The sequence below is a fragment of the Macaca thibetana genome, chromosome 9, assembly GCF_024542745.1.
Source record: "Macaca thibetana thibetana isolate TM-01 chromosome 9, ASM2454274v1, whole genome shotgun sequence".
NCBI classification, from domain to species: domain Eukaryota; kingdom Metazoa; phylum Chordata; class Mammalia; order Primates; family Cercopithecidae; genus Macaca; species Macaca thibetana.
Window position 1 is genome coordinate 121013966 of NC_065586.1, and position 27721 is coordinate 121041686.

General features: G+C 41.4%; 2 protein-coding genes across 4 annotated transcripts in view; one reads left to right on the forward strand and one right to left on the reverse strand.

Moving 5' to 3' along the window:
- EEF1AKMT2 (EEF1A lysine methyltransferase 2) overlaps positions 1–27721 on the reverse strand; it is a 331933-nt gene that overhangs the window by 197913 nt on the left and 106299 nt on the right. The window lies entirely within an intron of this gene.
- The window catches only part of ZRANB1 (zinc finger RANBP2-type containing 1), a 70770-nt gene that overhangs the window by 27562 nt on the left and 15487 nt on the right, over positions 1–27721 (forward strand). For 2 of the 3 annotated variants that reach the window (XM_050803728.1, XM_050803727.1), the window contains one exon: positions 22230–22417. In XM_050803728.1, coding sequence (XP_050659685.1) covers positions 22230–22417 — 188 coding nt within the window. Of the gene's footprint in view, positions 1–17904; positions 18027–22229; positions 22418–27721 lie in introns of all 3 variants that reach the window. The other variant, XM_050803729.1, reaches the window with a different exon arrangement.

Here is a 27721-nt window from a genome sequence, read left to right on the forward strand (position 1 = left end):
TTCGAGTGATCTGCCACCTCAGCCTCCCCAGTAGCTGGGACTCCCTATTAGCATGTACCACTATGCCCTGCTATTGTTTTTAATTATTATTTGTAAAGATGGCGGTCTCCCTATGTTGCCCAGGCTGGTCTTGAACTCTTGGGCTCAAGCGATCCTCCCACCTCAGTCTCTTAAAGTGTTGGGATTATAGGCATAATTTGCTGTGCCCAGCTGAAATCCTGAGTTTTCAATTTTAGCTTTGTTCTGGCAAAAAAGAATATTCCAGCAGACGAATCCTTCTGACCTCCAGATGTAGTAGGCACTTAGCAGCTCTTAGTTCTAGTTTCCTCCCATCCTGAGGATGAGGGATGAAAACACACCGAGCCATCTTCTGTCTGTGTTGTTCCATTTTATTCCACTAATTTTTCTGCTCCAAATTGAGGGCAACATATAGTATGATTGTCAGTTAAAAAAATTTAAATAGGAGATACAAAAGGGTTTTATTATTAGTTTCCTTACTGAGATCAAATTGATTTAACATAAAAATTCACTGTTTTGCAAGTGAACAACTCATTTGGCATTTAATGCATTCACATTGTGTAACCACTACCTCTGTGTTGTTCCAAAACATATTCATCATCCCAAAAGGTAACTGTATGCCCATTAAGCAGTTGCTGGTCCCTACCCCTACCCGTTAACCCTTGATAACTGCCAGTCTGCTTTTGGTGTCTGTGGATTTACCTATTCTGGATATTCATATAAATGGAATCTTTACATATCTATGAGCTTTTGTGTTGGGTGTGATTGTCTTTTAATTGCTTGTATGCCTTTGGAACACTCTTAAAATCTTTTTTTTTTTTTTTGCAGGGAGTAGTGTACTATGAATACTTGGACTACAAGATGGTGTTATAGTACATGTAGGTTTATAGATGAAAATGAACTAGACTTCATTGTGATGGTTTTTAACCTCACAGTGAAGGTCAATAAACCGCACTAAAGGTCATAGAATCCTTTAGGGATCAGGGCTTCACTTCAACCCCAGGTTGCTTCAAGTCAGTGGATCTCAGGATAAGAACACCTGATTTGAAATACTTTCTCTCCTTGAAACATACAAGTTAGATGAATCAACATGTTTGTCTTTATGACATTATTTCTTCTTGATCCTGCCTTTTTCTACATATTCTTACTTCTTTAGATGACTAGCCATCCTTGTACCTCTTTGCATTTTATTTTTTTGAGTCAGGGTTGCAAGGCTGGAGTGCAGTGGCACAGTCATGGCTCACTGCAGCCTTGACTTCCTAAGCTCAAATCATCCTCCCACCTCAGCCTCCTGAGTAGCTGGGACTATAGGCACATACCACCACGCCTGGCTAAGTTTTGTATTTTTTTTGTAGAGATAGGGTTTTACCTTGTTACCCAGGCTGATATCTTACTCCTGGGCTCAAGCGATCCACCCACCTCAGCCTCCCAGAGTGCCAGGATTACTGGGGTGAGCCACTGGGTCCCGCCCATCTCTTTGCATTTTAATCACTGACTTCAATTTAAAAGTGGAACAAGGCCAGCCAGGCACAGTGGCTCATTTCTGTTAATCCCAGCACTTTGGGAGATCGAGGCAGGTGGATCACCTGAGGTCGGGAGTTCGAGACCAGCTTGACCCAACATTAAGAAACCCGTCTCTACTGAAAATACAAAATAGCTGGGCGTGGTAGCGCATGCCTGTAGTTCCAGCTAGCTGGGAGGCTGAGGCACAAGAATCTCTTGAACCTGGGAGGTGGAGGTTGCAGTGAGCCAAGCACCATTGCACTCCAGCCTGGGCGACAAGAGTGAAACTCTGTCTAAAAAAAAAAAAAAAAAAAAAAAAAAAAAAAGGCCGGGCGCGGTGGCTCAAGCCTGTAATCCCAGCACTTTGGGAGGCCGAGACGGGCGGATCACGAGGTCAGGAGATCGAGACCATCCTGGCTAACACGGTGAAACCCTGTCTCTACTAAAAAATACAAAAAAACTAGCCGGGTGAGGTGGCGGGCGCCTGTAGTCCCAGCTACTCAGGAGGCTGAGGCAGGAGAATGGCGTGAACCCGGGAGGCGGAGCTTGCAGTGAGCTGAGATCCGGCCACAGCACTCCAGCCTGGGTGACAGAGCGAGATTCCGTCTCAAAAAAAAAAAAAAAAAAAAAAAAAAGTGGAACAAAAACTTCTACAAATAGGACCGGTATTGGATTTGACCTTGTTTTATTTACAAAACGATTTGTCATTAAGTTGCTGTTTCTACCTGCAAAGTTTCTAGATTCTCAGGGCCAAGAGTTGATTGTATTTGGTTCTTGGTAATGTGGACTGTGTCTTTCCTATCAGCAGATTTTTTTTACTGTTAACTGTACGATGTCATTTTGAACTGTTATACATAAGGTTATAATTATAGGCCTGTTTCTATGAGATAGCCATATTCTGATGTGTAAACATAACTGAAATATGTTAAATACTTTTTAAAAACTTGTTTACATTATGTTGGGTTAATTAAAAAAAAGGCTTGAGCCGTAAGACTAACAGAAGTTCATATGTACTCAAAATTAATCTTTACTTCCCTTTTCTGCCTGCCTTATGTTCCCCAGATTTCGTTAGATACAGTGTATTTTGGGTTGTTGATGTTAAGTGTTTTTTAAAAAATCCATCTCTACACTATATACACTGAGTATAAAATGTGAGACTTTTCCATTTAAAGTTGGAAAAAAATGTCAACCTCAGGTCAGCTTTAGAGCTGATAAACTAGGAATGAGGAAGATCCAGTTGTTGAGAGGGCAGATGTCAACTAAGGCATCAACAGTACTGAGCAAACATATTGACATAGCCATTGGGTGTAAGTTTCACATAAGTCAAATTATCTTATGTGGTGAGAGGATGTTGGGGACAGCTGTGCCAAAACCCGACATCTGTAGTGGAACCTGAGGTTGAGAATCAGGGTGGTAAAGGTAGAGGTGTGAATGTAAATGTACAGTTGCCTCTGGAATGTCTGCAGTTGGTGCTAGATGTTTTTAGGGACATCAGGTTTTTAGGGCAGTCATGTCAGCACTCACCATAGATTGCTTTTCTCACTGGGTAGACAACAATGTATCTAGAGAATAGAGCAACACTACCTAATGCCCTGCTTTTATTCTGCTATTGTATTGAATCAGTTGCCTTATGAAATTGTACTTCAATTTGTGTACATAGCTATGTCCTTTTTTTTTTTGAGACAGAGTCTTGCTCTGTCACCCAGGTTGGAGTGCAGTGGCCGGATCTCAGCTCACTGCAAGCTCCACCTCCCGGGTTCACGCCATTCTCCTGCCTCAGCCTCCCGAGTAGCTGGGACTACAGGCGCCCGCCACAGCGCCCGGCTAGTTTGTTGTATTTTTTTAGTAGAGACGGGGTTTCACCGTGTTAGCCAGGATGGTCTCGATCTCCTGACCTCGTGATCCGCCCGTCTCAGCCTCCCAAAGTGCTGGGATTACAGGCTTGAGCCACCGTGCCCGGCCCCAGCTATGTCCTTAAAAAGACACAGGGTTAGATAAGAATACCATATTAAATCTGTGCTATAACTTGTATTCCTGAACCCTAGACTCATATATCCAGCTGCCTATTCAGCATCTTTCCTGGAGTGTTTAATAACTCAAGCTCATTTCAAGCTCAGTGATGCTAAAACAGAACTGGTCTGTCTTTCAAATCTATTTTTTCCCAGGCTCTCATCATGGTTGATGGCAAATTTCTCATTCCATTGCTTGTGCCAAAAGCCTTGGCCCTCCTTGATTCTTCTTTCTCTTATGCCCCACTCCTATTTCTCAGAAGATCCATTGGCTCTACCTTCAAAATATATCTGGACTCTGACCACTTCTCACTATTCTTGTCCAAACCATGATCCCCCCTTGCCTTTGCCCTCCTTACAGTCTGCTGTCGTCAAAGGAGCTAACTCTGCTCAGGACTCTCTAGTGATCACCTGTTTTACTTGGATTAAATAATAGCCAGAGTCCCTCAAAAAACTCTACAAGGCCATCTACATGCTCTGTATTGCACACTTCAGCTTCCTTCCATATACTTTTGACCCTTGAACAACACAGGTCTGAACTGTGCAGGTTCACTTATACATAAGTTTTCTACCAGCTCAGCCACCCCTGAGACAGCAAGAACAACCCCTTTTCTTCCTCCTCCTCCTCAGCCTACTCAAGGTGAAGACGACGATGATGAAGTCCTTTATGATGAGCCACTTTGACTTAATGAGTTAGTAAATGTATTTTCTCTTCCTTATGATTTTCTTAATAACATTTTGTTTTCTCTCATGTATTACAAGAATACGGTGTATAATACATATACAAATATGTGTTATTTGATTGTTTATGCTATTAGTAAGGCTTCCGGTCAACAGCAGGCTATCAGTAGTTTTGGGGGAGTTAAAAGTTATACATGGATCTGCTACTGTGTGGAAGGTTGGTTCCCCCTAATCCCCATGTTGTTCAAGGGCCAAAAATATGTTATCTCTGAACTAATCTGTTTTCCACCTTTTCCATTTCATTCCAGCCACTCTTGCCACTTTTTTTTTTTTTTTCTATGAACAAGCCCTCAAGCCTTTTACTTGCTGTTTCCTCTGCCTGGATTGCTCTCCACCTTCACTTCTTTTCTCAAGTATTGCCTTCTCAGTGAGGTCCTCTATGAGTGCTGTATCCAAAACTTCATCTCTGTCCATTATCCCTCCCCACAGCGTTAATTTTCTTCATAACACTTCTAATATGCTTAATCATCTCGTTTATGATTTCTCTCTCTCTCCTCTAGAATTTAAGCTTCCTGAGGGCCAGTAATTTTATCTGTTTTGTTCAAAACTGTATCTTAGCATGTAGAACAGTGCCTGCTACAGACATACTGGGCACTCAGGTATTTTTATATCAATGAACGAATGAATATTTTTGGGAACTGGGGTCTGGACAAACCTTTATCCTACTCCTCCTATGAATTTCTAGATTTTTTGCCTGCTTCCTAGCTCTCTGTGTTTTTCAGTAGTTGGGACTTAACCCAGGAGAGCCAGTTTTACTTCTCACTGGTTGTCAGGAAGACTGAGGTAGGTAGTGGGTATGAAAGGGTCTTACAGGAAAGGGTATAGAGGCTTCAGGGTATAGAGGCTAATCACCAGGCAGTCTATGGATATGAAAAGTCTAAAGTCAGGTTTATGTTTAATTTCTCTACCTTCCTACTTTCACTCATGGCAATATTTTTTTTTTAAAAAATCATTCTATGTGTTTGCTGTAACTATCAAATGAGATTTTTTTCCTTGAAATATTTTATTCAGTTGTCATTGGACCTACTGCTTCCTAGCTGGCATTTTATCTCACGTCCTAGACAATAGCTGCATCTTTCTTAAGTTTAGGAGCTGAGATTTGGTTGGGGCTGTTGAAGGTATGGGGGAAAAAGTCAAACTTAAGTAACAAGTTCACATTGAAACTGTATATATGTATATACATGTATACACACGTATATGTACTCATATGTACATATATACATATATATACACATATGGACTTATATACACACACACACACAGATTTTTTTTTTTTTTTGGGACAGGGTCTTGTTCTGTCACCCACGCTGGAGTGCAGTGGTGTGATCACAGCTCACTGCAGCCTTGACCTCCTGGGCTCAAGCAATCCTCCCACCTCAGCTTCCCTAGTAGTTGGGAGTACCTAGGTGTATGCCACCATGCCCCGCTAATTTTAAAAATGGTTTATAGAGATGGAGTCTCCCTGTGTTGCCCAGGCTGGTTTCAGACTCCTGGACTCAAGTACTGGGACTACAGTTGTGAGCCACCACCTGGTTTGAAACTGGAATTTTTATGCTGAAATACTCAGTTGTCCAAAGCAGTGGTGTGAACAGCTTTCACTATAGGGAATATGTGAATCAGTAATGCCTCCTGGTGCTCCAAAGTTTTGGGGTGACCTGAAGTGCACGTGCAGTGGTGTTCCCTGTTGAGAATCACTGACTTATGAACCGAACCAGAATCTCTTCTTTATCAAGTAGCAGGCTGAAGTGGCATCATGAGGATTATAATTCTGATGGTTTCTGAGCAAAATTTGTCCCACTTTCAGAATTTTGACATGTCTATACAGACTTAGATGATATTTATTGATTAATTGATTGATTGATTGATTGATTGATTTGAGACAGAGTCTCGCTCTGTTGCCCAGGCTGGAGTTCAGTGGGGCATCTCAGCTCACTGCAAGCTCCGTCTCCCAGGTTCACACCATTCTCCTGCCTCAGCCTCCCCAGTAGCTGGGACTACAGGCGCCTGCCACCACTCCTGGCTAATTTTTTTTTGTATTTTTAGTAATAAATAAAAGCAAAAAAATGAAAACACACTATTGATGACATAAGTTATAGTGTCCAAATTTGCGTTTTTAACTTGCCCATTGACTTCCTTATAGGTTTATCTCCCTCTACGCCCTCTTGGGGCTTTTTGGGTGATTTACATGACCGATAGAGTGGCAGGCAGGATAATGTCCACATCCCACCTCCCCGTGCCTACATCCCAGTCCCCAGGATTTGTGAGTAGGCCACCTTACGTGGCAGTAGAGGTTTTACAGAAGTGATTAAAGATTTCTTAAATGGCAGGGTTATCTGGGTAGGTGGTGTAATCACAAGCGTCCTTGTAAATCACAGGGAGACAGGAGAGAAGATTATAGATGGGACCATGAGAAGAGAAGTGGACGCTTGGGAGAGTTGCAGGGCCATGAGGCAAGGAATGTCAGCAGCCTCTAAGAGAAAAGGCGGGGCTTTTCTGGAGCCTCATGAAGGAGCACAGCCCTGCCAACACCTTGATTTTAGCTCAGTGAGAGCCTTGCTGAACTTCTGACCTCCTGAACTGTAAGACAGAAAGTTTGTGTTATTTTAAGTCACTAAGGTTGTAATCGTTTGTTAGAGCAGCAATAAGAAATTAATACAAATAGCTTTTTTTAAAAAAACAAATAATAGCTTTTTTTTTTGAGATGGAGTTTTCGCTCTTGTTGCCTAGGCTGGAGTGTAATGGCGTGGTCTTGGGTCACTGCAGCTTCTGCCTCCTGAGTTCAAGAGATTCTCCTGCCTCAGCCTCCCAGGTAGCTGGGATTACAGGCGCCCACCAGTGTTCCCAGCTAATTTTTGTATTTTTAGTAGAGACGGGTTTCACCATGTTGGCCAGGCTAGTCTCGAACTCTAACCTCAGGTCATCTGCCCACCTTGACCTCCCAAAGTGCTGGGATTACAGGTGTGAGCCACTGCGCCCAGCCCTAAACAAATAGTATTTTATTTATTGTTTTATTTTGAGATGGAGTCTTGCTCTGTCACCCGGCCTGGAGTGCAGTGGCATGATCTTGGCTCACTGCAACCTGTGCCTCCCGGGTTCAAGCAATTCTCCTGTCTCAGCCACCCAAGTAGCTGGGATTATAGGTGCACACTATTGTGCCTGGCTAATTTTTGTGTTTTTTTGTTTTAGTAGAGACGGAGTTTCACCATGTTGGCCAGGCTGATCTCAAATTCCTGACCTTACCTCCCGCCTTGGCCTCCCAAAGTGCTGGGATTACAGGTGTGAGCCACTGTGCCCGGCCAGCAAATAATACATTAATTTGACAATTTCAGAAATTTTACTTAATTTTCACCAGTTCCTAGAGGAGGTCAGAGGCATTGTTAATAATGAAATAAGTTGAGTTACAGAGGGGTTGACTAGTATGGGAAGTAGCTGTCCTTTCCAAGACACAAATAGTAACGGTGTTTCTTTCTACTAGATATGGTTGAGGGTTAATACTGGAGCTTTTTTTTTTTTTTTTTTTTTTTGAGATGGAGTCTCGCTCTGTCTCCCAGGCTGGAGTGCAGTGGCGCGATCTCGGCTCACTGCAAGCTCCGCCTCCTGGGTTCACGCCATTCTCCTGCCTCAGCCTCCCGAGTAGCTGGGACTACAGGTGCCCGCCACCATACCCGGCTAATTTTTTTTTTTTTGTATTTTTAGTAAAGACGGGGTTTCACCGAGTTAGCCAGGATGGTCTCGATCTCCTGACCTTGTGATCCGCCCGCCTCGGCCTCCCAAAGTGCTGGGGTTACAGGCGTGAGCCACTGCGCCCGGCCATTACTGGAGCTTTTGAATTATGTTTGATGCCTGGGAATATTAATGTTTTCAGCCCTGGCTTTTTTCTTTTCTCTCCCCTCCCCTCCCCTCCCCTCCCCTGTCCTCCCCTCCCCTCCCCTCCCCTGTCCTCCCCTCCCCTCCCCTCCTCCTCCCCTCCCCCTCCCCTCCCCTCCCCTCCCCCTCCCCTCCCCTCCCCTCCCCTCCCCTCCCCTCCCCTCCCCTCCCCTCCCCTCCCCCCCCCCTCCCCTCCCCCCTCCCCTCCCCTCCCCTACCCTCCCCTGTCCTCCCCTCCCCTGTCCTCCCCTCCCCTGTCCTCCCCTCCCCTGTCCTCCCCTCCCCTGTCCTCCCCTGTCCTTCCCTGTCCTCCCCTGTCCTCTCTTCTCTTCTCTTCGACGGAGTCTTACTCTGTCACCCAGGCTGGAGTGCAGTGGCGCTATCTTGGCTCACTGCAAGCTCCACCTCCCAGGTTCACGCCATTCTCCCGCCTCAGCCTCCGGAGTAGCTGGGACTACAGGCGCCCGCCACCACGCCCAACTAATTTTTTTGTATTTTTAGTAGAGACGGGGTTTCACCGCTTTAGCCAAGATGGTCTCATTCTTCTGACCTCGTGATCCGCCTGCTTTGGCCTCCCAAAGTGCTGGGATTACAGGCGTGAGCCACCGCTCCCGACAGCCCTGCTTTTTTTCAAGTCAGTGAAATAAATATGCCTGTATGAAGCTGATTGCTGTGGCCCAGGGTGATCTGCTACTTGCTAATATTTTACAGCATTCCATAATTAGGTCACATTGTTTGGACTTTACTTTTTGTGTGCGGTGTTTCTGTAGTGTGTGTTCTGTTTGTTCTGCTCATTTGGCCTGTTTTTGGTTTGGTATACCAAAGCTGTTTGGACAGTCTTTCAGTGTTTAGAACTTTTCCTGTTCTATGGATTACTTTGCAGTCGTTATTCTGTGTTGGTAGCTCAGTTGCAGATTTGTGATCTAATATGTCATTTTTTGAGATCATCATCTGCGAGTTTAGAGAGGAAGCTGGTGAAGTTGTTCACAGTTATGGCTACTTTTTAAGTGCTGGGTTATGAACTTTGATTGTATCCTGATGCCAAACTAGTGTTCTACTGAAAGATAACCTTCCGATTTTGGTGTCCTTTTTTTTTTTCTTTTGCCTTTCTTTTCTTTTTTTCTGGAGACAGGATTTTGCTCTGTTACCCAGGCTGGAGTGCAGTGGCATTGATCACAGCTCACTGCAGCCTTGAATGCCCAGGCTCAAGTGATTCTCCCACTTTCAGCCTCCCGAGTAGCTGGTACCAGAAGCATGCACCACCATGCCCAGCTAATTCCTGGAAATTTTTTTTTTTTTTTTTTTTTTTTTTTGTAGAGGCAGGGTTTCACCATGTTGCCCAGGCTTTTCTCAAACTCCTGGGGTCAAGTGATCGGCCTGATTCAGCCTCCCAAAGTGCTGGGATTACAGGCGTAAGCCAAGTGCCTCGCCCTTTTTTTTCTTAATACGTTGTTTTACATATGAATAGAGGGCAGAACCAGTAAACAGGTCTTGCATCATATTAATAGTTTTGAACATTTAAAACTAATTGCCCTTTTATTAAAGACAACAACACAAAAATGGTTTGAGTTAAAAATGGTACATTAAAAGTTTTTTTTTTTTTTTTTTTTTTTTGAAACGTGGTCTTGCTCTGTTGCCCAGGATGGAGTGTAGTTGTGTAACCTCAGCTCACTGCAACCTTTACCTTCTGGGTTCACACGATCCTCCTGCCTCAGCTTCCCTAGTAGCTGGGATTACAGGCATGCGCCACCATGCCCGGCTAATTTTTGTATTTTTAGTAGAGAAGACGGGGTTTCACCACGTTGGCCAGGTTGGTCTCGAACTCCTGACCTCAGGTGATCAGCCCACCTTGGCCTCCCAAAGTGCTGGGATTACAGGCGTGAGTCACAGTACCTGGCCCCTTTTTTCTTAATACATTGTTTTTCATGTGAATGGAGGCAGAACCACCAGTAAACAGGTCTTGCATCTTATTAATAATAGTTTTAAACACTTAACACCATCTAATTGGCTGGGCTTAAACATTTAAAACCATCTAATTGGCCAGGAACAGTGGCTCACGCCTGTAATCCCAGCACTTTGGGAGGCTGAGGTGGGCAGATCACGAGGTCAGGACATTGAGACCATCCTGGCTAACACAGTGAAACCCCGTCTCTACTAAAAATACAAAAAATTAGCCAGGCGTGGTGGTGGGTGCCTATAGTCCCAGCTACTCGGGAGGCTGAGGCAGGAGAATGGCGTGAATCCGGGAGGCGGAGGTTACAGTGAGCTGAGATCGTGCCACTGCAGTCCAGCCTGGGCAACAGAGACTCTGTCTCAAAACAAACAAACAAAAACCATCTAATTGTCCTTTTATTAAAGACAACACAAAAATGGTTCGAGTTAAAAATGTGAAAAGGTTTTTTTGTTTTTTTTGTTTGTTTTTGTTTGTTTTGTTTTTGTCTTTTTTTGTTTTGAAATAGGGTTTTAACTCTGTTGCCCAGGCTGGAGTGCACTGGTGTAATCTCAGCTCACTGCAACGTCCATCTCTTGGATTCAAGTGATCCTCCTGGTGAGCCACCATGCCTGGACACATTAAAAGCTTTTAATAGGATCCAAAATGTATACAGACTTCTGTAGCAATTTTTGGTCTGCATGCATAAAAGGAAAGTGAGTGCTAGAATACTGGCAATGCCTTGTATGTCCTTGGCTAACTTTGCGTGATACTCTTAAGTGTGATGGGTGTGTAGCTATAAAAACTGCAATCATTTCACTCCACGTTCTTGATTGTGGGTTTACTTCCTATCCAAGGTAGTTCATGTAGGTAATAAGAGTTATTTTTAGCACCATGAAAGAAGTATTATCTTCAGGTAGTTTTTGGTTTTCAAGTTTTTAAGGATTTCCTGTTTTGATTTTGGAACAGTGGATATAAAATAACATTTTATGTCATGATTTTAAAGTGAATTGTGAGAATTTCCAGCAACATAAAATATTCTAATCTGTAGGGAACACACATGCCTGTGCGCACACACACACTTTTCACCTCTTTCCTTTCCACTATTAAATGATGCTGGCCAGTTTGGTCTGGGATTTGAAAGTACTTCCTGACACCTGTGATAAAAAGAAAACTTCCAGGAATGAGTGTCTCTATTAAGGCAAATGGATGGTGATGGCAGAAATAAAGCCCCAGTATTCTCTTGGTTGCCTTTAGTATGTCTGAGACATAATTCTCGACTTTCAGAAATGATTGATTACACAGGGTTGCCAACCAGTAATGTGCCTTTTTATGCTGAGAAAGGGACTATGTCACGTGATTCTTGATTATGTGATACATTTGAATATGCACCATTGATTTAGTAACGGCTTTCATTTAAAAAACAAAGTACTATATTAAATGAACACATTGAATTATGAAATCCAGATGTATCCTTTAAATATCAAGTATAAAAGTATGTGTTTTGCCTCTAGAGAATTGTTGGGATCTAAACTAACTTTAAAAAGTTGCATTAAACTGGGCACATGGTTAAAAAATACCCAGGCAGCACAGAAATGCAAATATAAATAAATGCAGTAGTTTCTTCTTCTCTCTACCTCCAGTCCTGCTGTGCATAGACAACCACTATTTTCCCTGTCATTCTTTTATTTTATTTTTATTTATTTTTATGTTTTTGAGGTGGAGTCTTGCTCTGTCGCCCAGGCTAGAGTGCAGTGGTGCGATCTTGGCTCAGTGCAACTTCTGCCTCCCAGGCTCCAGCGATTCTTGTGCCTCAACCTCCCAAGTAGCTGGGACTGTAGGCAAACTCGCCACCATGCCTAGCTAATATTTGTGTTTTTTAGTAGAGACGGGGTTTCACCATGTTGGCCAGGCTGGTCTCGAACTCCTGACCTCAAGTGATCCACCTGCCTTGGCATCCCAAGGTGCTTGGATTACAGGCATGAACCACCATGCCTGGCCCCTGTCATTATTTTATAATGAGAAATTTCAAAACCTGTATAAAGGTTACAAGTGTAATATATTGAGCACCATATGCCTTTGCCAAGATTTTCCAGTTAGTTCTTTGCTATATTTGGTGTCTCTGTCTGTATGTCTTTCTTGTGTGTGTTCTCTGAACTGTTTGAGAGTTAGCTGAAGACATCATGACACTTGGCATGTGTTTCCTAGGAACAAGGACTTTTTTTTCCTATATAACCACACAGTATAGTTATCCAAGAAATTTAATACTGAAAGTTTATATTTAGTTTCACCAATAGTTTCAATAATTGCTGTTGCCCCACCTTGTTCAGTTAAGGGTTATACATTGTGTGTAATTTTGTCTCTTCAGTCTTCTCTAATCTAGAACAGCGCCTGTGTTTTTTTTTTTTTTTAATTTTTTAAAAATTTACTCTTTCATGATTGACATTTTTGAAGATTCCACTTTTGCAGAATGATCTTCAGTTTAGATTTGTGGATTTCCTTATGATTAGATTCAGTTTAAACATTTATCTTTTTTAGAGGAGGGAGGAATACTATCTAGGTGATATTATTTGAGGCAGCAGCTCCGATATCTCAGAATAATGTCCTTGTATCATTGTTCCTTTTTTTTTTGCAATTTATTTTGAGGTAAAATATACATAAGATAAAATTTATACCATTTTACTCATTAAGTGTATATCAGTAGCATTAGGTACATTCTTATTGTTGTGTAACTATTTTTACCATTCTCTCTAGAGCTTTTTTACATCTTGGAAAACTGAAACTGTGTATCCATTAAATAGCTCCATTCCCCCTTCCTCCAGCCCCTAACAATCATTATTCTACTTTCTGTCAGTGAATTTGACTGCCCTAATAACCTCATGAATGGAGTCATACAGTATCTGTCCTTTTGCTTATTTCACTTAGCATAATGTCTTTAAGGTTCATCCATGTTGTGATCTGTGTCAGAATTTCCTTCCCTTTATTTTTTTTTCGAGAGGAAGTTTCGCTCTGTCACCCAGGCCAAAGTGCTGTGGTGCAGTCTGTGCTTGCTGCAACCTCTGCCTCCCAGGTTCAAGGGATTCTCCTGCCTCAACCTCCCAAGTAGCTGGGACTGTAGGCGTGTGTACCACCATGTGTGTCTAATTTTTGTATTTTTAGTAGAGTCGGGGTTTTGGCATGTTGGCGAGGCTGGTTTCGAACTTCTGAGCTCAAGTGATCCACCCGCCTCAGCCTTCCAAAGTGTTGGGATTATAGGCGTGAGCCACTGCCCCGGCCAGAATTTTCTTCCTTTTTAAGACTGAATAATATTTCATTGTATGCGTATACCACATTTTGTTTATCTTTTCCTCAGTTGATGAAAATATATTATTTCTTTTTCATCAAATTTAGACATTTGTACTGACTTCTTGTAACGATCTTTGAGAGTTTAGTTCATTTTTGAATAATAAAGGCAGACTACTTGAGACTAGCATGTGCAACATGGCCGGACCTCTTCTGTATTAAAAATAAAAAACTTAGCTGGGCGGGGTGCCTGCAGTCCCAGATATGTGAGGCTGAGGTGGGAGGATTGCTTGAGGCAAGAGTTTGATGCTGCAGTGAGCTATGATCATGTCAGTGCCTTCTAGTCTAAACGACAGAGCAAGACTCCATCTCAAAGAAACACAGACTATATGCATTGTAGACCATTTCAGAGATAAGAAAAGCTATGAAAAAATAAAAAGTTTGTAATCTCACTGCCTAGAGGAAGCCTGTCAGATTTTTTTTGTGTATTTTCAATCTTATTTTTTTTGCATTTATTTACTTTTACATAGTTGAGATTATATTGTATATCCTTTTTCATTGAACTTTATTTTTTGAATCAACATGTACCTTTTAAAAATGTGTGATATGACATTGAATTGCTGCGCCTTAAATTAACCTGTTCTTTATTAGCAGCACTTTGGGAGTCCCTGTGGAGCTGTCTTTCCTGATGTTTGTTATTAAGAATGGCATGCTGTCTCATTTTATTAATCATTTGTATTTTTTTCTGTGAGTAGTTGATTCATGTCTTTTGTTCACTTTATTTGGTGATTTTATCAAGTTACATGAAATCTATATGAAAAATACACATCTTAAAAATATGTACCAGTCCCAGTCTGGGCAACAGAAAAACATTTTTGACCTTGGCCTCCCCAAAGTGCTGGAATTACAGGGGTGAGCCATGGCGTGTGGCCTCAGTTACTTTGCAAAATTGTCTTCGTTTTTACCTTTTCTTTGTTTGTTCATTCATGCATTCAGGTACTTACCGAGTGTGCTTCCAAGCACTTTGAAAGAAGTCATGGCTCTCAAAGAGTTTATGGGGCAAATAGAATTTAGCAAGCCAGGATAGCTCAGCAGAGGAAGTATAGGGTCCTAGAAGGAGCATATAACTTAATCGCATTAGGAGATTTGGAGAGGACTTTTGGTGACATCTAAGCTGAAACTTGAAAGAGAAGAAGGAAGAGTGTTTCTGTTAGTGGGAATTGTATGTGTTAAAAATCCAGGGTCAAGAGACCAAGGCACGTCCAGTAACCTGAGAGAAGTCAGTTGGTTGGAGTGTAGAATGAGGACTGTGAGAGAGAACCTGTAGGGAATGTTGGGACTATTTAACCTGGTTAAATAGGTTAATTCCTTAACCTGGTTAAGGAATTTAGCTGTTAGCCTAAGGGCAGTGGTAAACTCCCCCCCCCCCCCCCCCCCCCCCAGATGAGATCTCACTTTGTCACCCAGGCTGGATGGAGTGCAGTGACATGATCACAGCTCACTGCAGCCTCAACCTTCTTCGGCTCAAGGGATCCTCTCACCTCAGCCTCCCAAGTAGCTGGGACTACAGGTGCATGCCAGCACACCTGGCTTATTCTTTAAATTTTTTGTAGCGATTGGGTTTCTCCCAGGCTAGTCTTGAACTGCTGAGTTCAAGCAGTCTGCCCTCCTTGGGCTCCCAAAGTGCTGGGATTGCAGGTGTGAGCTGCCACGCCCAACCTAGTGGTAAACTTTTGAAAAGGGAGTGCCTTAATTAAATTTGTAGTCTAAGAAGACCACACTCACCCTAGTGTAGAGAATAGATTGGGAGGGAGCAACACTTGAGATGGCAGACCAGTAGAGTAAATGATAGCAACTTAGGTACAGTCATGTATAGCTGGGGTAGAGTCAGTGGAGATGGGGAAAGGGAGATTTATTTGAAAAAGACTTAAGTAGAATTGACAAAACCTAGAAGAATTGATACTGGGCTGAGATGAGAAGGAGGTTAGAAGGCCAGATTTTTGGTTTGGACATCTGGGTTGGCTAACAGTATCTTTTTTCCTGGACATAGGAGAGAGAAAGTTTAGGTTTTTTTTTTTTAGAGGTTTTGTGGTGAGGATGCTTGATGGATTATTGGATACATGGATCTGAAACTTTTGGGGATGTGTGCTTGTGGGGCTATTAGTGTTTACCGAAGCCGTGAAGTTCCTTTTTCAGTGGCAAATTATGGAAACTTTCTTGTTTAGCGTTTCTGGTTGGAGACCTTAATATTGACTGGGTTACTTTTGAACATTTCTTGATTTTCTGTCTTCATTCTGTTTACTTTTGTCTAGAAGAATTAAATGTATATAATATGAACAGTATAAAGTTATAATAAATTATGAAAGTTTTTCCTTTTATCCTTTCTTCCTTGCCCCTACTTCGTTTTTTTTTTTTTTTTTTTTTTTTTTAACAGAGACAGGGTCTCACTCTTGTTACCCAGGTTGGAGTGCAGTGGCATGATCATGGCTCATTGCAGCCTCGAATTCCTGGGCTCAGGTGATCCTCCCAAGTAGCTAGGACTACAGGCATGCATCACTATACCTGACTAATTTAAAAAATTTTTTTGTAAAGATGAGATCTTACCATATTGCTGAGGTCAGGCTGGTCTTCAAATTCTGGCTCTCCTGCCTTGGCCTCCCAAAGTGCTGAGATTATAGGTGTGAACCACTGCACCCAGCCTCCCATTTCCACTTTTAAAATGTTCACTTACCCTCTAGTAAAAAAAGGTGGGCTAGACTAGTTTCTCCCGGCCTACCTGAGATAGTATAAGTATAAAAATCTAAAATTTGGTTTCAAATTCAGCCAGGGTAACTTGGCAGTGTCGCAAATGAAATTTTTATTTTTATTTTGAAGTCAGAAAAACTTTTGGATGTGACTTCAGCAGTGAATGTGGTTTTGGCATACACTATTTTATGAGTTTCAAAATCTACTTTTGGAATCTAAGATTTTTTTTTTTTTTTTTTTAGGACAGAGTTTCGCTCTTTGTTGCCCAGGCTGGAGTGCAGTGGCACAATCTCGGCTCACTGCAGCCTCTGCCTTCTGGGTTCAAGCGATTCTCCTGTCTCAGCCTCCTGAGTAGCTGAGATTACAGACGCATGCCACCACGCCCGGCTAATTTTTTGTGTGTTTTTGGTAGAGACGGGGTTTCACCATGTTGGCCAGGCTGGTCTTGAACTCCTGACCTCAGGTGTTCCACCCACCTCGGCCTCCCAGAGTGCTAGGATTACAGGTGTGAGCCACTGCACCTGGCCGGAACCTAAGATTTTTAAGAACCGTAATTTCCTTTCAGTTGAGTATTTTCAGTGATATTTTAAGTGACCTTCATAGTTTGAACTCATGTTCATCTGTTTTATCCCATTAACATTTGTCCCTGTCTCTGATCACTTGTCCCAAAGATAACTTTGTGGCATGTTTCCTTTAAGTCCTTCCATGTTGCTTTCAGCAGTAGTTCTTCCTGCTTGGCAGGATCTTCTTTCTTAGGAAAGTATCTGTTAGGTCAGGTATTTTTTCATGACTTCAGGGACTTCTGTTTTCACAAGAGTGGCTTGTTAACACTCTGATCAAAGATGTAAGGAGAAAAGAGCTCAGTAATATAGACTATATTTGACATAGTTTGTCACAACTTACAGATAATTTAAAAAGTTTTAATTAGCGAATATTTGACTTCCTTCTCTCATTGAATCTTATTTTTCTAAAGAGGATGTTTTAATAATGGACAGTGAGGTTATTGAATACAAGCTAGACTTGATATAGATTAAATTTAAGAATTTGTCGGTGGCTCAAGCCTGTAATCCCAGCACTTTGGGAGGCCGAGACGGGCGGATCACGAGGTCAGGAGATCAAGACCATCCTGACTAACACGGTGAAACCCCGTCTCTACTAAAAAATACAAAAAACTAGCCGGGCGAGGCGGCGGGCGCCTGTAGTCCCAGCTACTCGGGAGGCTGAGGCAGGAGAATGGTGTAAACCCAGGAGGCGGAGCTTGCAGTGAGCTGAGATTCGGCCACTGCACTCCAGCCTGGGCGACAGAGCGAGACTCCGTCTCAAAAAAAAAAAAAAAAAAAAAAGAATTTGTTTATAATTTTGATTTTCATCTGTTGATCTTTTGAATAGGTTATTGTTTGTAGCACTGTTCTAGGAATAGAAATAGTAGATCTTAACTTGTTGCTATTATTATGTGGAAAATACAACCAGGAGGTGGTTTGGCCTGCTCAGATTATTTCCGAGACTGTTCCTGTGCTTTTGCCTACCTGAAGGTACACTTTAAAAAATATTGAAGTCATTTTATTTAAAAAGCAGCTCATTAATTTTTCAAGAATTTCCTGTGAATATCTATGCCAGGTTCAGGATTAAATGATAGCCAAATGCTTATGACATAAAAAAGTATTACTGGGGGGTATAGTTTCCTTTTAATATGAAAACCAGTTAAATGAGTTAAACTCTGGCTAGAGGAAAACCACATCTGCATCTTTCTCTGACCATGGTAAAGGACATTCTGAACATTACCACTTAAAACTAACTTTTCTCTTCAAGGGTTCCTGAAATTGTGCCAGCTGACTCCAGGTCCACCCTGACCCCACAGCATAAACCATGCTGTGATGTCACAGCTACCATAGAACTCCAGGGTAGTGTTGGGCTGGCCCATGTGGGCTCAGGTAAGTCCTGGCTTTTTTTTTACCATTTGGCATTCTTTTCAAAGTTAGTAACCATTACAGTTTTAATGTCATAAAGGAAAATAAGGCAAAACTTTGAAAACTGTGCCATATATGGGGGAAAAAATAAGTCTGTTTTCTAAACATCTATGAGCCAGCTCTAAATTCTAACCAATGGAGTTCCATAGTAGCTGTGAAGTCCCCAGTGAGTCATTGACCTGTGGCTTCAAAATATGTAAACTCTGCTCCTGGCCCAGCTTACGGAATAATATGTTTGCTTTTTATTTTTTTAACTGTTTAGCTAGTGATATATAACATAGTGGCTTTCATTTATTCTTAGGCCTTCATGTTTTAAGAAGTGTATTAACCATTTATTTGTAATTATGTTTCGCTATTAGGCTGATTGTGCATTTCATTCAATTTTGAATGTATGATGATACTGCAGATTAGTTTTATAAAATTAATCTCAGAGTGTCTTCAGCTGTCCTTTTGTCTTCATAACATGAAGGAGGAAGGGACAGAAGGCATAGTACACGTTTGTTAAATTTTTAAAAAAGTACTAAGAGAAAGATATTTCGGCTGGGCACGGTGGCTCGCGCCTGTAATCCCAGCACTTTGGGGGGCCGAGGTCAGGAGTTCGAGACCAGCCTGATCAATATGGTGAAACGCCATCTCTACTAAAAATACAGAAATTAGCTGGTGTGGTGGTGTGCGCCAGTAGTCTCAGCTACTCGGGAGGGTGAGATAGGAGAATTGCTTGAACTCGGGAGCGGAGGTTGCTTTCAGTAAGCTAAAATTGCGTCACTGTACTCCAGCCTGGGTGACAGAGCGAGACTCCGTCTCAAAAAAAAAAAAAATAATAAAAATAAATAGATGCTTCAGTTACTCTTGGAGGCATTGTGAGATGTCAGTAACCTAGCAAACATGTATATGTTGATTATCTTCTGTTGGAACTTTTCATTTTTTCCTGGCCTTTGTCCTATAAAGTGAGATTTTAACACTTGCATTTATTTGTTGTCTTTTCCTGTCTACCAACTCTTCTACCTGATTCCTACATTCTTTTTATCTCCTGACATTAAAAGGTGCTCAAAGTGTAATTACGTGAAGAACTCAGATATTTTGTAAGGTTTTTTTTTTTTTTTTTTTTTTCCTTTTTTGCATATATTACGATGCTTTTTCCCTGCTCCTTAAGTAGAAAACATGCGGTGGCTAAAACTTTAAATTATATGCGTATGGGCCAAATCCTATTAAACACCATGTCTACAACAAAAACCTGTCTGTGAAGTAATGTCTAAACTTTCAGAAGTTCTCTTTGAGCAGTGTGCAATAAAGACATAGCAAAAATTGGGATAGTTCAGTGACATTTTCATGAAATTTGATTTGTAATAAATTTACTAATCTTTGTAGATGAAAATGTACCAGTCACCGAGACTATGAACTTTTATGCTTAATGAAAAGAATGAAATTACATATTCCCCAAACACTAGGTAATAAAATAATTTTCTTTTAAATATTATTTTTTACCTATACTTAAGTGATGTGTGTTTTTCCTGCTCTGGGAAGTTTGGAGAATTTCGTGCTGTCAAAAACTGAGAATAGTCTGTTCTCCTCATCTTCTGTGTGTCCGCCATGCTAGGGAATGGGCAGTATGCCCGTTTGTAGTTTCATGCAGAGCATGGAGTAGGAGGGACTAATTAAGTGTTTTTGATAATTTTGTATTAGGTCAAATAGAAATCCTAGTTGTGTTTGTGTATATCGGCTTTATTGAGATATAATTTCACATACCATGCAGTTCAACATTGGAAGTTCTGGTTATATTTTTAAAAAGCACTTAATGAAAGCAGAATGGGTGATGATGTTGTACATTGTAGTTCCAAAGTACAATCTGCTAATTTTGTTGTGCTATGTAGTCTGCACCCCACTGCCCAGTGCTCATTAACTTCTAATTACAGAAATCTCTCAGAGACATTAGAGAGGAAATCTTAAGAATTTCTGAGATGAGATTCTTCTAGACTTCAGCTATATGGTGAGTTAGCTAAAAACAATAAAGTGATTTGAAGATCTCCCCTTCTTCCAAGCAAAAGAAGGAAGTTATTTGGTGCTTAGCTTTAGATCACCTCATCTTTGTCTTTGAGAAATAAAAAATAAACATGAACACATTAAATACAAACACCTACATACATGCATACACATATAAACACATACATTGTACAGCTCTTCCTCTTTGTTTTTTCAGGTAAGTTGATCAGACTCGTGGGTTGTTTTTGGAAGTGTTCGGAACATTTTTTTATGTAATACAAAAAGTTTATAAGTAGATAATATTTTTAGATTAGAACTAAAGACTATAAAAGGTGCATTGATGCTACATATACCTGAAAATAGTCAAGGACTTTGATAAGACTGAAGGGAAAAGTCATTGCCTTCATGCAGAAATGCTGTGGAGTGGAAGGAAATGGCATGGGCATGCTCAATCCTCAATAAAAGAAAACTGCATTGAATTATCTTAAAAGTTATGGGTCCTACCAGGCTATACTTAATTGTTCATTAAATAAGTTAAGCAGAAGTTTTACAGTTCTTTTTGTATTTGAACATAATAACTGGAAATAGAAAACTCTTCAATCATAGATTTGTTTTTAGTTCAAGTAGCACTTTCTGGTCTATTTGAAAGGCTTGCCCCTTTAGGAAGATTTATAACCTTTATCTCATGCCGTACTTGATTAAGCTTTACCTTGACTTCTCTAGGGCGCACTGTTCCTCATAAGGATGTGTTAGGTGGGTGGAGGCGGGGCATATGTAGCTGAATTTGTTATATGCGTAGTGAGGAGTTTATCAAGCTACATTGCTGTGAAAATAATTCCTATAAGTAGGCATTTTTAATATAATTGGTTTTCAGCCTGAAGAATGTATATGTCTGTGTTTGGGGCAGGGGGTCATTTTTTTTTGGAGAGGATCGAAATTTGCAGAAAGGACTGCTTTGAATATTGGAGTCACATTTTCCCTGTCTTTGTACTTCTCATATTGCCTGGCAAGGCGTTCCTGTATATCATGAGGATTCAGTAAATGTGGGAATTATTTTGAAGCCTTGTTATCTTTACTAATGGTAGAAAATTGTTGCATTTTACCAATCTGTTACATTCTAAGGAATATGTCTGATCTAATTCCTAATTCAAGATGGCAATTAAAATACTTTTTTAAAAGTACACTAAGAATATTTTTACCTAGTATTAGTATTCTATCCAGCAAACACATTTGTCTTGATGTAATTTAGGAAGCACTTAGAAGTATTTGGTCCCACAAATAATTTTTTAACAGTTGCTTTAAACCCCTTTTGTGGTAAATTGGAAGCTAATCTACCTTTTTTTTTTTTTTTTTTTTTTTTAAGCCCAGGCTGACACCCATACTTTACCAGACTGCTTAGTAGACAGTATTACTGTATTTACCTAACATTAACTTGTGTTAAGGTTAATAAAATGGCTCAGTGGTAATGGAATGTTCTTTATAGATTTGGGCAGAAGTGATGTTTCTGTTTCCCCCCTATTCTAACTGGATTGTAATGTTTTATTTTAGCACATTTTATTTGAAATCATCTGGTTCAACTTTTACTTTATTAATAATTCTTAATGGGTATAAGGAAGACTTGGCTGTGAGAGAATCTGAAATCAAAATGTTGCCAACGTTTACTTACAGTGAAGATGGTTTCAGTTGCTCCAAGTTGTTTCAATGCTAAAGAGCAGTATGGAAAGTTCAGCATTTGTTTTGATTCTGCTTTAAGAATGCAGTGTAAAGGGCAGGAGGAGCTCAACACCAGCTGGAAGCACATCCCTGTCTCCTTGGTTTCTGCAAAGTCAGGATGAACGCAGGACCAGAACTGGGGGCTCAGTGTCTCTTGTGACGTTTGGTTTCTTATACTAGATTATCGATCTTCGATCCAATTCTTACAGTCTAATAATTCCTCTAAATCCCACCAGAGCCTGGAGCCTGCACTGATGGTAAGGTAAATGTGTAGGCAGTTCTAGTTCTGGAAAGAAAATTTTTAAAGGGAAAGCAAAAAACTAACTTTCCTTACCCTTACAGGACATTTAAATGATGCATCAGGATCCAGGAAGCACAGAGAAACACTTAAAAGAGTTTGGAGTGATTGCTACGGTTTGTGTTTTTTGAAGAAAATGAGAATTAAATGCTTTTGTATCTTGATGCTTGTTTTAGGGGTTGTAGAAGGTGATTTAGCTGCTATAGAAGCATACAAGTCATCAGGAGGAGACATTGCACGTCAGCTCACTGCAGACGAAGTACGCTTGCTGAACCGTCCTTCTGCCTTTGATGTTGGCTATACTCTTGTACACTTGGCTATTCGTTTTCAGAGGCAGGATATGCTAGCAATATTGCTTACAGAGGTAGGTTTGGCATTTCGGTTAAATGTTCGTTTATATTAAGGAAATCTGTTCTTTAGTTTTCATTTTTGATTTTATAATGTTTCTCTAAGCAGCTTTAAAATGTTTTGAATTCTTTTACCTCCTTTAAAAAATAACATTAAACTTAAGAGACTTAACTTTTAAGAGTATATGCTTTCAAATATTTGAATAGTCACAACAATGTTTGACTCATCATGTTTGGTTCAAACAAACCTGGAATGTATCTGTCATTCTTTAGTCATTCAATTAACAGATATTTACTGCATATTTACTGTGTGCCATGCACTGGGCTGAGAAGGGATAATTGTAAAGATGTTGGCTCTTTCTTCATTGAATCTCCAGCAAAGTAGAGAAATGAACTGGTAGTTCTGTGCAGCCTGTGCCCTGGTAGATGTAAATGCCAAGCACTATGCCAGTGCTTGAAGAGTTTTGAGGTGTCATGTCGTCTTTCTTACAGCAGGTAATGTTTTTGCTACAGTTTGAAGGGGAAGAGTTAGGAGTTAGCCACATGAAGTGGATGAGGGAGAGAAGAGAAGTTGAGGAAAGCATTTTTACAGGGCACAGAGATGGTGGAATTTGTGGTGAATCCAGGGACTTGCAGGTAAATAAACATGGCTGAGATGGTGACTGGGAATGGAGAGAAGGGAAGTCTGAAAGATAAGCAGGGGTTGGATTATGAAGGATCTTCTGTGTCAAGGAATTTGAAGATTATCCCTAGGGCCCTGGATGGTGTTAGGTACAGGCACAGGGGAGTGAGCAGAGCAGATTGTGTTTTGGCTGCTATACACTGGAGAGGGGCGAGCCTGATTAGGAGGGGGTTGCAGAGGTGCTGGCAAGAACTTCTGCCAGAAGGGCAGAAGGGCAGCCATAGAAGGGTACCCAGAAGGGTAGCCTTAGAAATGGGAAGAGGGTTAGAGGGTTGGAGAAACTGAGACAGGCCCTCAGTCTGAAGAAGTAGACTGACTGACTGGATATGGGAAGATATAGAGTGGACCTAAGTTGATTCTTCAGTTTCTGGCTGACATAACTAGGTATATGCGACAAATGATTGAGAGAGATTGCCTGTGAATTATTCAGGATGTGACTACATTATCCAGGTTTTTTTTTTTTTTTTAAAGCCAGAGTCTTACTCTGTTGCCCAGGCTGTAGTGTAGTGGTACGATCTTGGCTTACTGCAACTTCTGCCTCCTGGAGTCAAGCAATTCTCCTGTGTCAGCCTCCCAAGAAACTGGGATTGTAGGCGCATGCCACCACGCCTAGCTAGTTTTGTATTTTTAGAAAGTGGGGTTTCACCATGTTGGCCAGACTGGTCTTGAACTCCTGACCTCAAAGATCTGCCTGCTTTGGCCTCCCAAAGTGCTGGGATTATAGGCATGAGCCACCACGTCTGGCCAAGGTAGCATTTTTTAATGGTAAGAGAAATAGAGTAAAAGTGCAGAGAGTCATATTAATTGTGGATTCAAATTTTGTCAGTATATACCTTTCGTATATACTTTTGCATATCTGTTTATTCAAATTTGCCAATATTTGGGAACCACTGCAGGGCATTGTATGGGGATTAAAATATTTGAAGGTTAGGTGGAAACATGATTGTAGTATTGTGTCCAGTTTGGTAAGATTCCAGTGAAGCTGGGGTGGGGGGCTTGAGAGACTGAAGGCCATGATGAAAACAAAAGGGCAGGCTTATTGAATATAAATAAGGGAGAAGGGAACTTTTCAGATAGAGGGATCCAGGTTTTAGAATGTGAGATAGAAGAATTAGAGTTTTTCTAGTGTTGAAGGCCTGGCTGCATTTGTGTTGTGGTGCCTAGTCGTGTTGTCTGTTGTATATTGGAAGGGCCATCAATGTGGAATTGTAGTTGCTGGTGGTGACAGGAGCCAGCATAAAGAAGGCAGTTGTAAACTAGGGTGAAAGTCTTTAGGGGCTCCCCTGAGGTAGGTAGAAGATTATTACAAGGTTTTAGAGGGGCCATCATGAGTCATTGAGCTCCTGAGACAGTCTGAGGACTAACAGTGGGATGATGATAGAACCCTATCAGTATTTTTATTGCAGTATCACAGATTATCTGGAAACTTAGCAGCTAAGACAACAAATGTATGTTATCTCACAGAGTTCGTGAGGGTTAGAATCCAGGAGCTACTTAGCTGAATAGTTTTGACTCACGATGTCATGAGGTTACAGTCAAGTGGTCCAGGGCTGTAGTTGTCAAAAGACTCAACTGGGGCTAGAGTATCTGTTCCTAAGCCTACTCAGGTGGCTTTTGGCCGGAGGCTTCAATTCTGTGCCATGCAGGCCTGTCTACAGGGATGCCCATGATACAGCAGCTGGTTTCACCCCCAGCAAGTGATCCAAGAGAGGCACAGAGTGCAAGAGAGTGATCCAGTGTCTTTGAAACCTGCAGTGTCTTTTATAAATGGATTTAGGAAGCAATATACCATTACTTTTGCTGTATTCTGTGGGACATGTGGAACAACCCCAGAACAGCGTGGGAGAGGTGGGGGGGGGGATTTGTTCCAGGCAGAGAGCAAAATTGGTCATGGATTCAGTCTCCATGGAATAAATACTCCAAAGGACAGAATTAAAGGGGCCAGTAGGGAGACTGGAAGTGGGGGAGTCTGGACTAAGTCTAGACTAGGGGGGTGTGTTGCAGAGAATGCTCAGCCAAGTTCTTTTGGAATGAGAACAGGAGAACATTAGAGTTAGGGATATGTATGTGGGGCAGGAGTTTTCATCGGATTCTGTGTCATGGACCCTGTTGGTAGTCTCATGAAGCTTAAGGACTCCTTCCCAAAATACTGTTTTTAAATAAATAAAATAAGAAGTAAATGAGATTACAAAGGAAATGGTTGTTTTGAAATAATAGCTACCAAAATACTAAACTAAATTTGTGATATATAAGAAAATACATTTTAATATTGGTAAAAAGGTGGGGAAAATGGATTTAACTTGAATTAAAACCAAATTCCCATTAAAGTTCTTGGACCATTCCCAAGATCATGGACCCTAAGTTAAGAACTCCTAGCCTGTGGAGATGGTTGAGAACCATAAAGTTGAAGAGGTGAGAAGGTGAGTGGCAGGCTTCAGGGGCACATCCTACTTAAGGATGGTGGTGGAAGGGGTTGTTTGGGGGGCTAGGTTTCTTTTAGAATGTTTGTAGTAGTCAGGGTCCAGTCCAGGTGGTTTTTGGAAAGGTCTTTCCAGATTTTTGGAAAGGGCCTGAGAGCTAGCTGATTGGAATAAGCTATTTTTGAATTTACTTTGGGGGAGCCATTTTAGCTATGTTGTTTGAGAAATAGTCAGTTATATTCTGAAAATATTTAATATTTGGTTTTCCATGTTTGAGTGTTGATGAATGGTTGGGCTCTTGGATTTAAGATGTAGTGAGAATTTTCATGGTTAATGGTAATCTTGGCGAATGAAGTCTAGTAGAACTCAATTTCTATGTAGGAGTTTTTGTTTGTTTGTTTGTTTGTTTTTTAGAAGGAGTCTCACTCTGTCGCCCAGGTTGGAGTGCAGTGGCGCGATCTCGGCTCACTGCAAGCTCCGCCTCCCGGGTTCACGCGATTCTCCTGCCTCAGCCTCCCGAGTAGCTGGGACCACAGGCGCCCGCCACCACGCCCGGCTAATTTTTTGTATTTTTTAAGTAGAGACGGGGTTTCACCGTATTAGCCAGGATGGTCTCGATCTCCTGACCTCGTGATCCACCCGTCTCGGCCTCCCAAAGTGCTGGGATTACAGGCTTGAGCCACCGCGCCCGGCTAGGAGTTTTTTAATTTTTAATTTTTTTCTTTTAAGACAGGCTTTCTCTCTGTTGCCCAGGGGTGTGATCATGGCTCACTACAGCCTCATCCTCCCTGGCTCAAGTGATCCTCTCACCTTTCAGCCTCCCCAGTAGCTGGGATTACTGATGCATGCCACCAATGCCTAGCTAATATTTTGGGTTTTTTTGTAGAGGCAGAGTTTCATTATGTTGCCGAGGCAGGTCTTGAATTCCTGAGCTCAAGTGATCCTCCTGCCTTGGCCTCACACAGTGCTGGGATTATAGGTGTGAGCCACCGCACCTGGCTGGAGTTTCAGAATAGGGAGTCAGGTGACTGTGTGGGGTATGCAGGGTTTTTGAAACATTATTTCTTTAATAGCAGTAGCAGTTAGTTGTGTACATATATGATGTACATGACATTATCAGTAAACCTTAGTCTTTGAGAAGAAGAAGGGGCTGGAAGACCTGTTGCTTCAGACCCCACTGTGGCTGGAAGGCCAGGTTGGTGATATCAGGGAACAGGCTCACTCTGGCTCACTCTGGATTTTTTTTTGTCAGAGTCTCTCTCTGTCACCCAGGCTGGAGTGCAGTGGTACGATCTCAGCTCATTTCAACTTCCTCCTCCCGGGTTCAAGCGATTCTCATGCCTCAGCCTTCCAAGTAACTGAGACTGCAGCTAATAGTTATAGTAGTAGTTTTAGTAGAGACAGGGTTTCATCATGTTGGCCAGGCTGGTCTCGAACTGCTGAACTGAACCAATCCACCCACCCTGGCCTCCCAGAGTTGTTGGGATCACAGGCGTGAGCCATTGTGCCTGGCCTCGAATTCCATTTGTTACTGGCAGATGCTCAACTGTGATTTTAGAATTCTGTGTATGTATTTTTATTTAGATCCACAAATTAGATATGACTGAAATGTAAGGTTAAATTAAATCTTTGCAACTTTTGTTGCTATTTAGCATTTTAAAAAGAAGAAAAAAATAACAAAAGAAGAAAGTTTTAGCCTTCCTTTTTTGTTTGTTGTTTTCTTGCTTAGGAGGGCTGTGCAATAGTGCTCCCATCTCACTCCCGTCAGGCTGAGCTTCAGAGGTTGGCAGTCTGTGTTTAAACTTGGAGATGCCAAATGCTTTTTTAAAAACTCAAGAGTGGTAACAAATGGAGAGGAAGAAAGGGGGCTTGAGGTCAGTGGGAACTAACCCTTTAAATCCTGTGCTTTTTTTGAGTCCAAGTTAGGGTACTTGAATCTTGCGAGAGAAGAGTGTTTGCGGTTTTCCCTTTCTCTATCAGCTGTGATTCTCTGCTTCTAAAGGATGTTTTTATTGGGTGCACGATGGTTAGTCCGCTTAGGTTTTCTGTCCTCCCTCCTCTTCCTGTGATGTGTCTATGAACAACACCCTTTTCCATAAATTTTATGTGCGTCTTTGAGTATTTCCTTGTGATAAATTATTAAATAGAATTACTGAATCAGAGGATAAAACATTTTTATGACTTTCCGAAAAGTTATACTGGTATATACTTTCATTGGT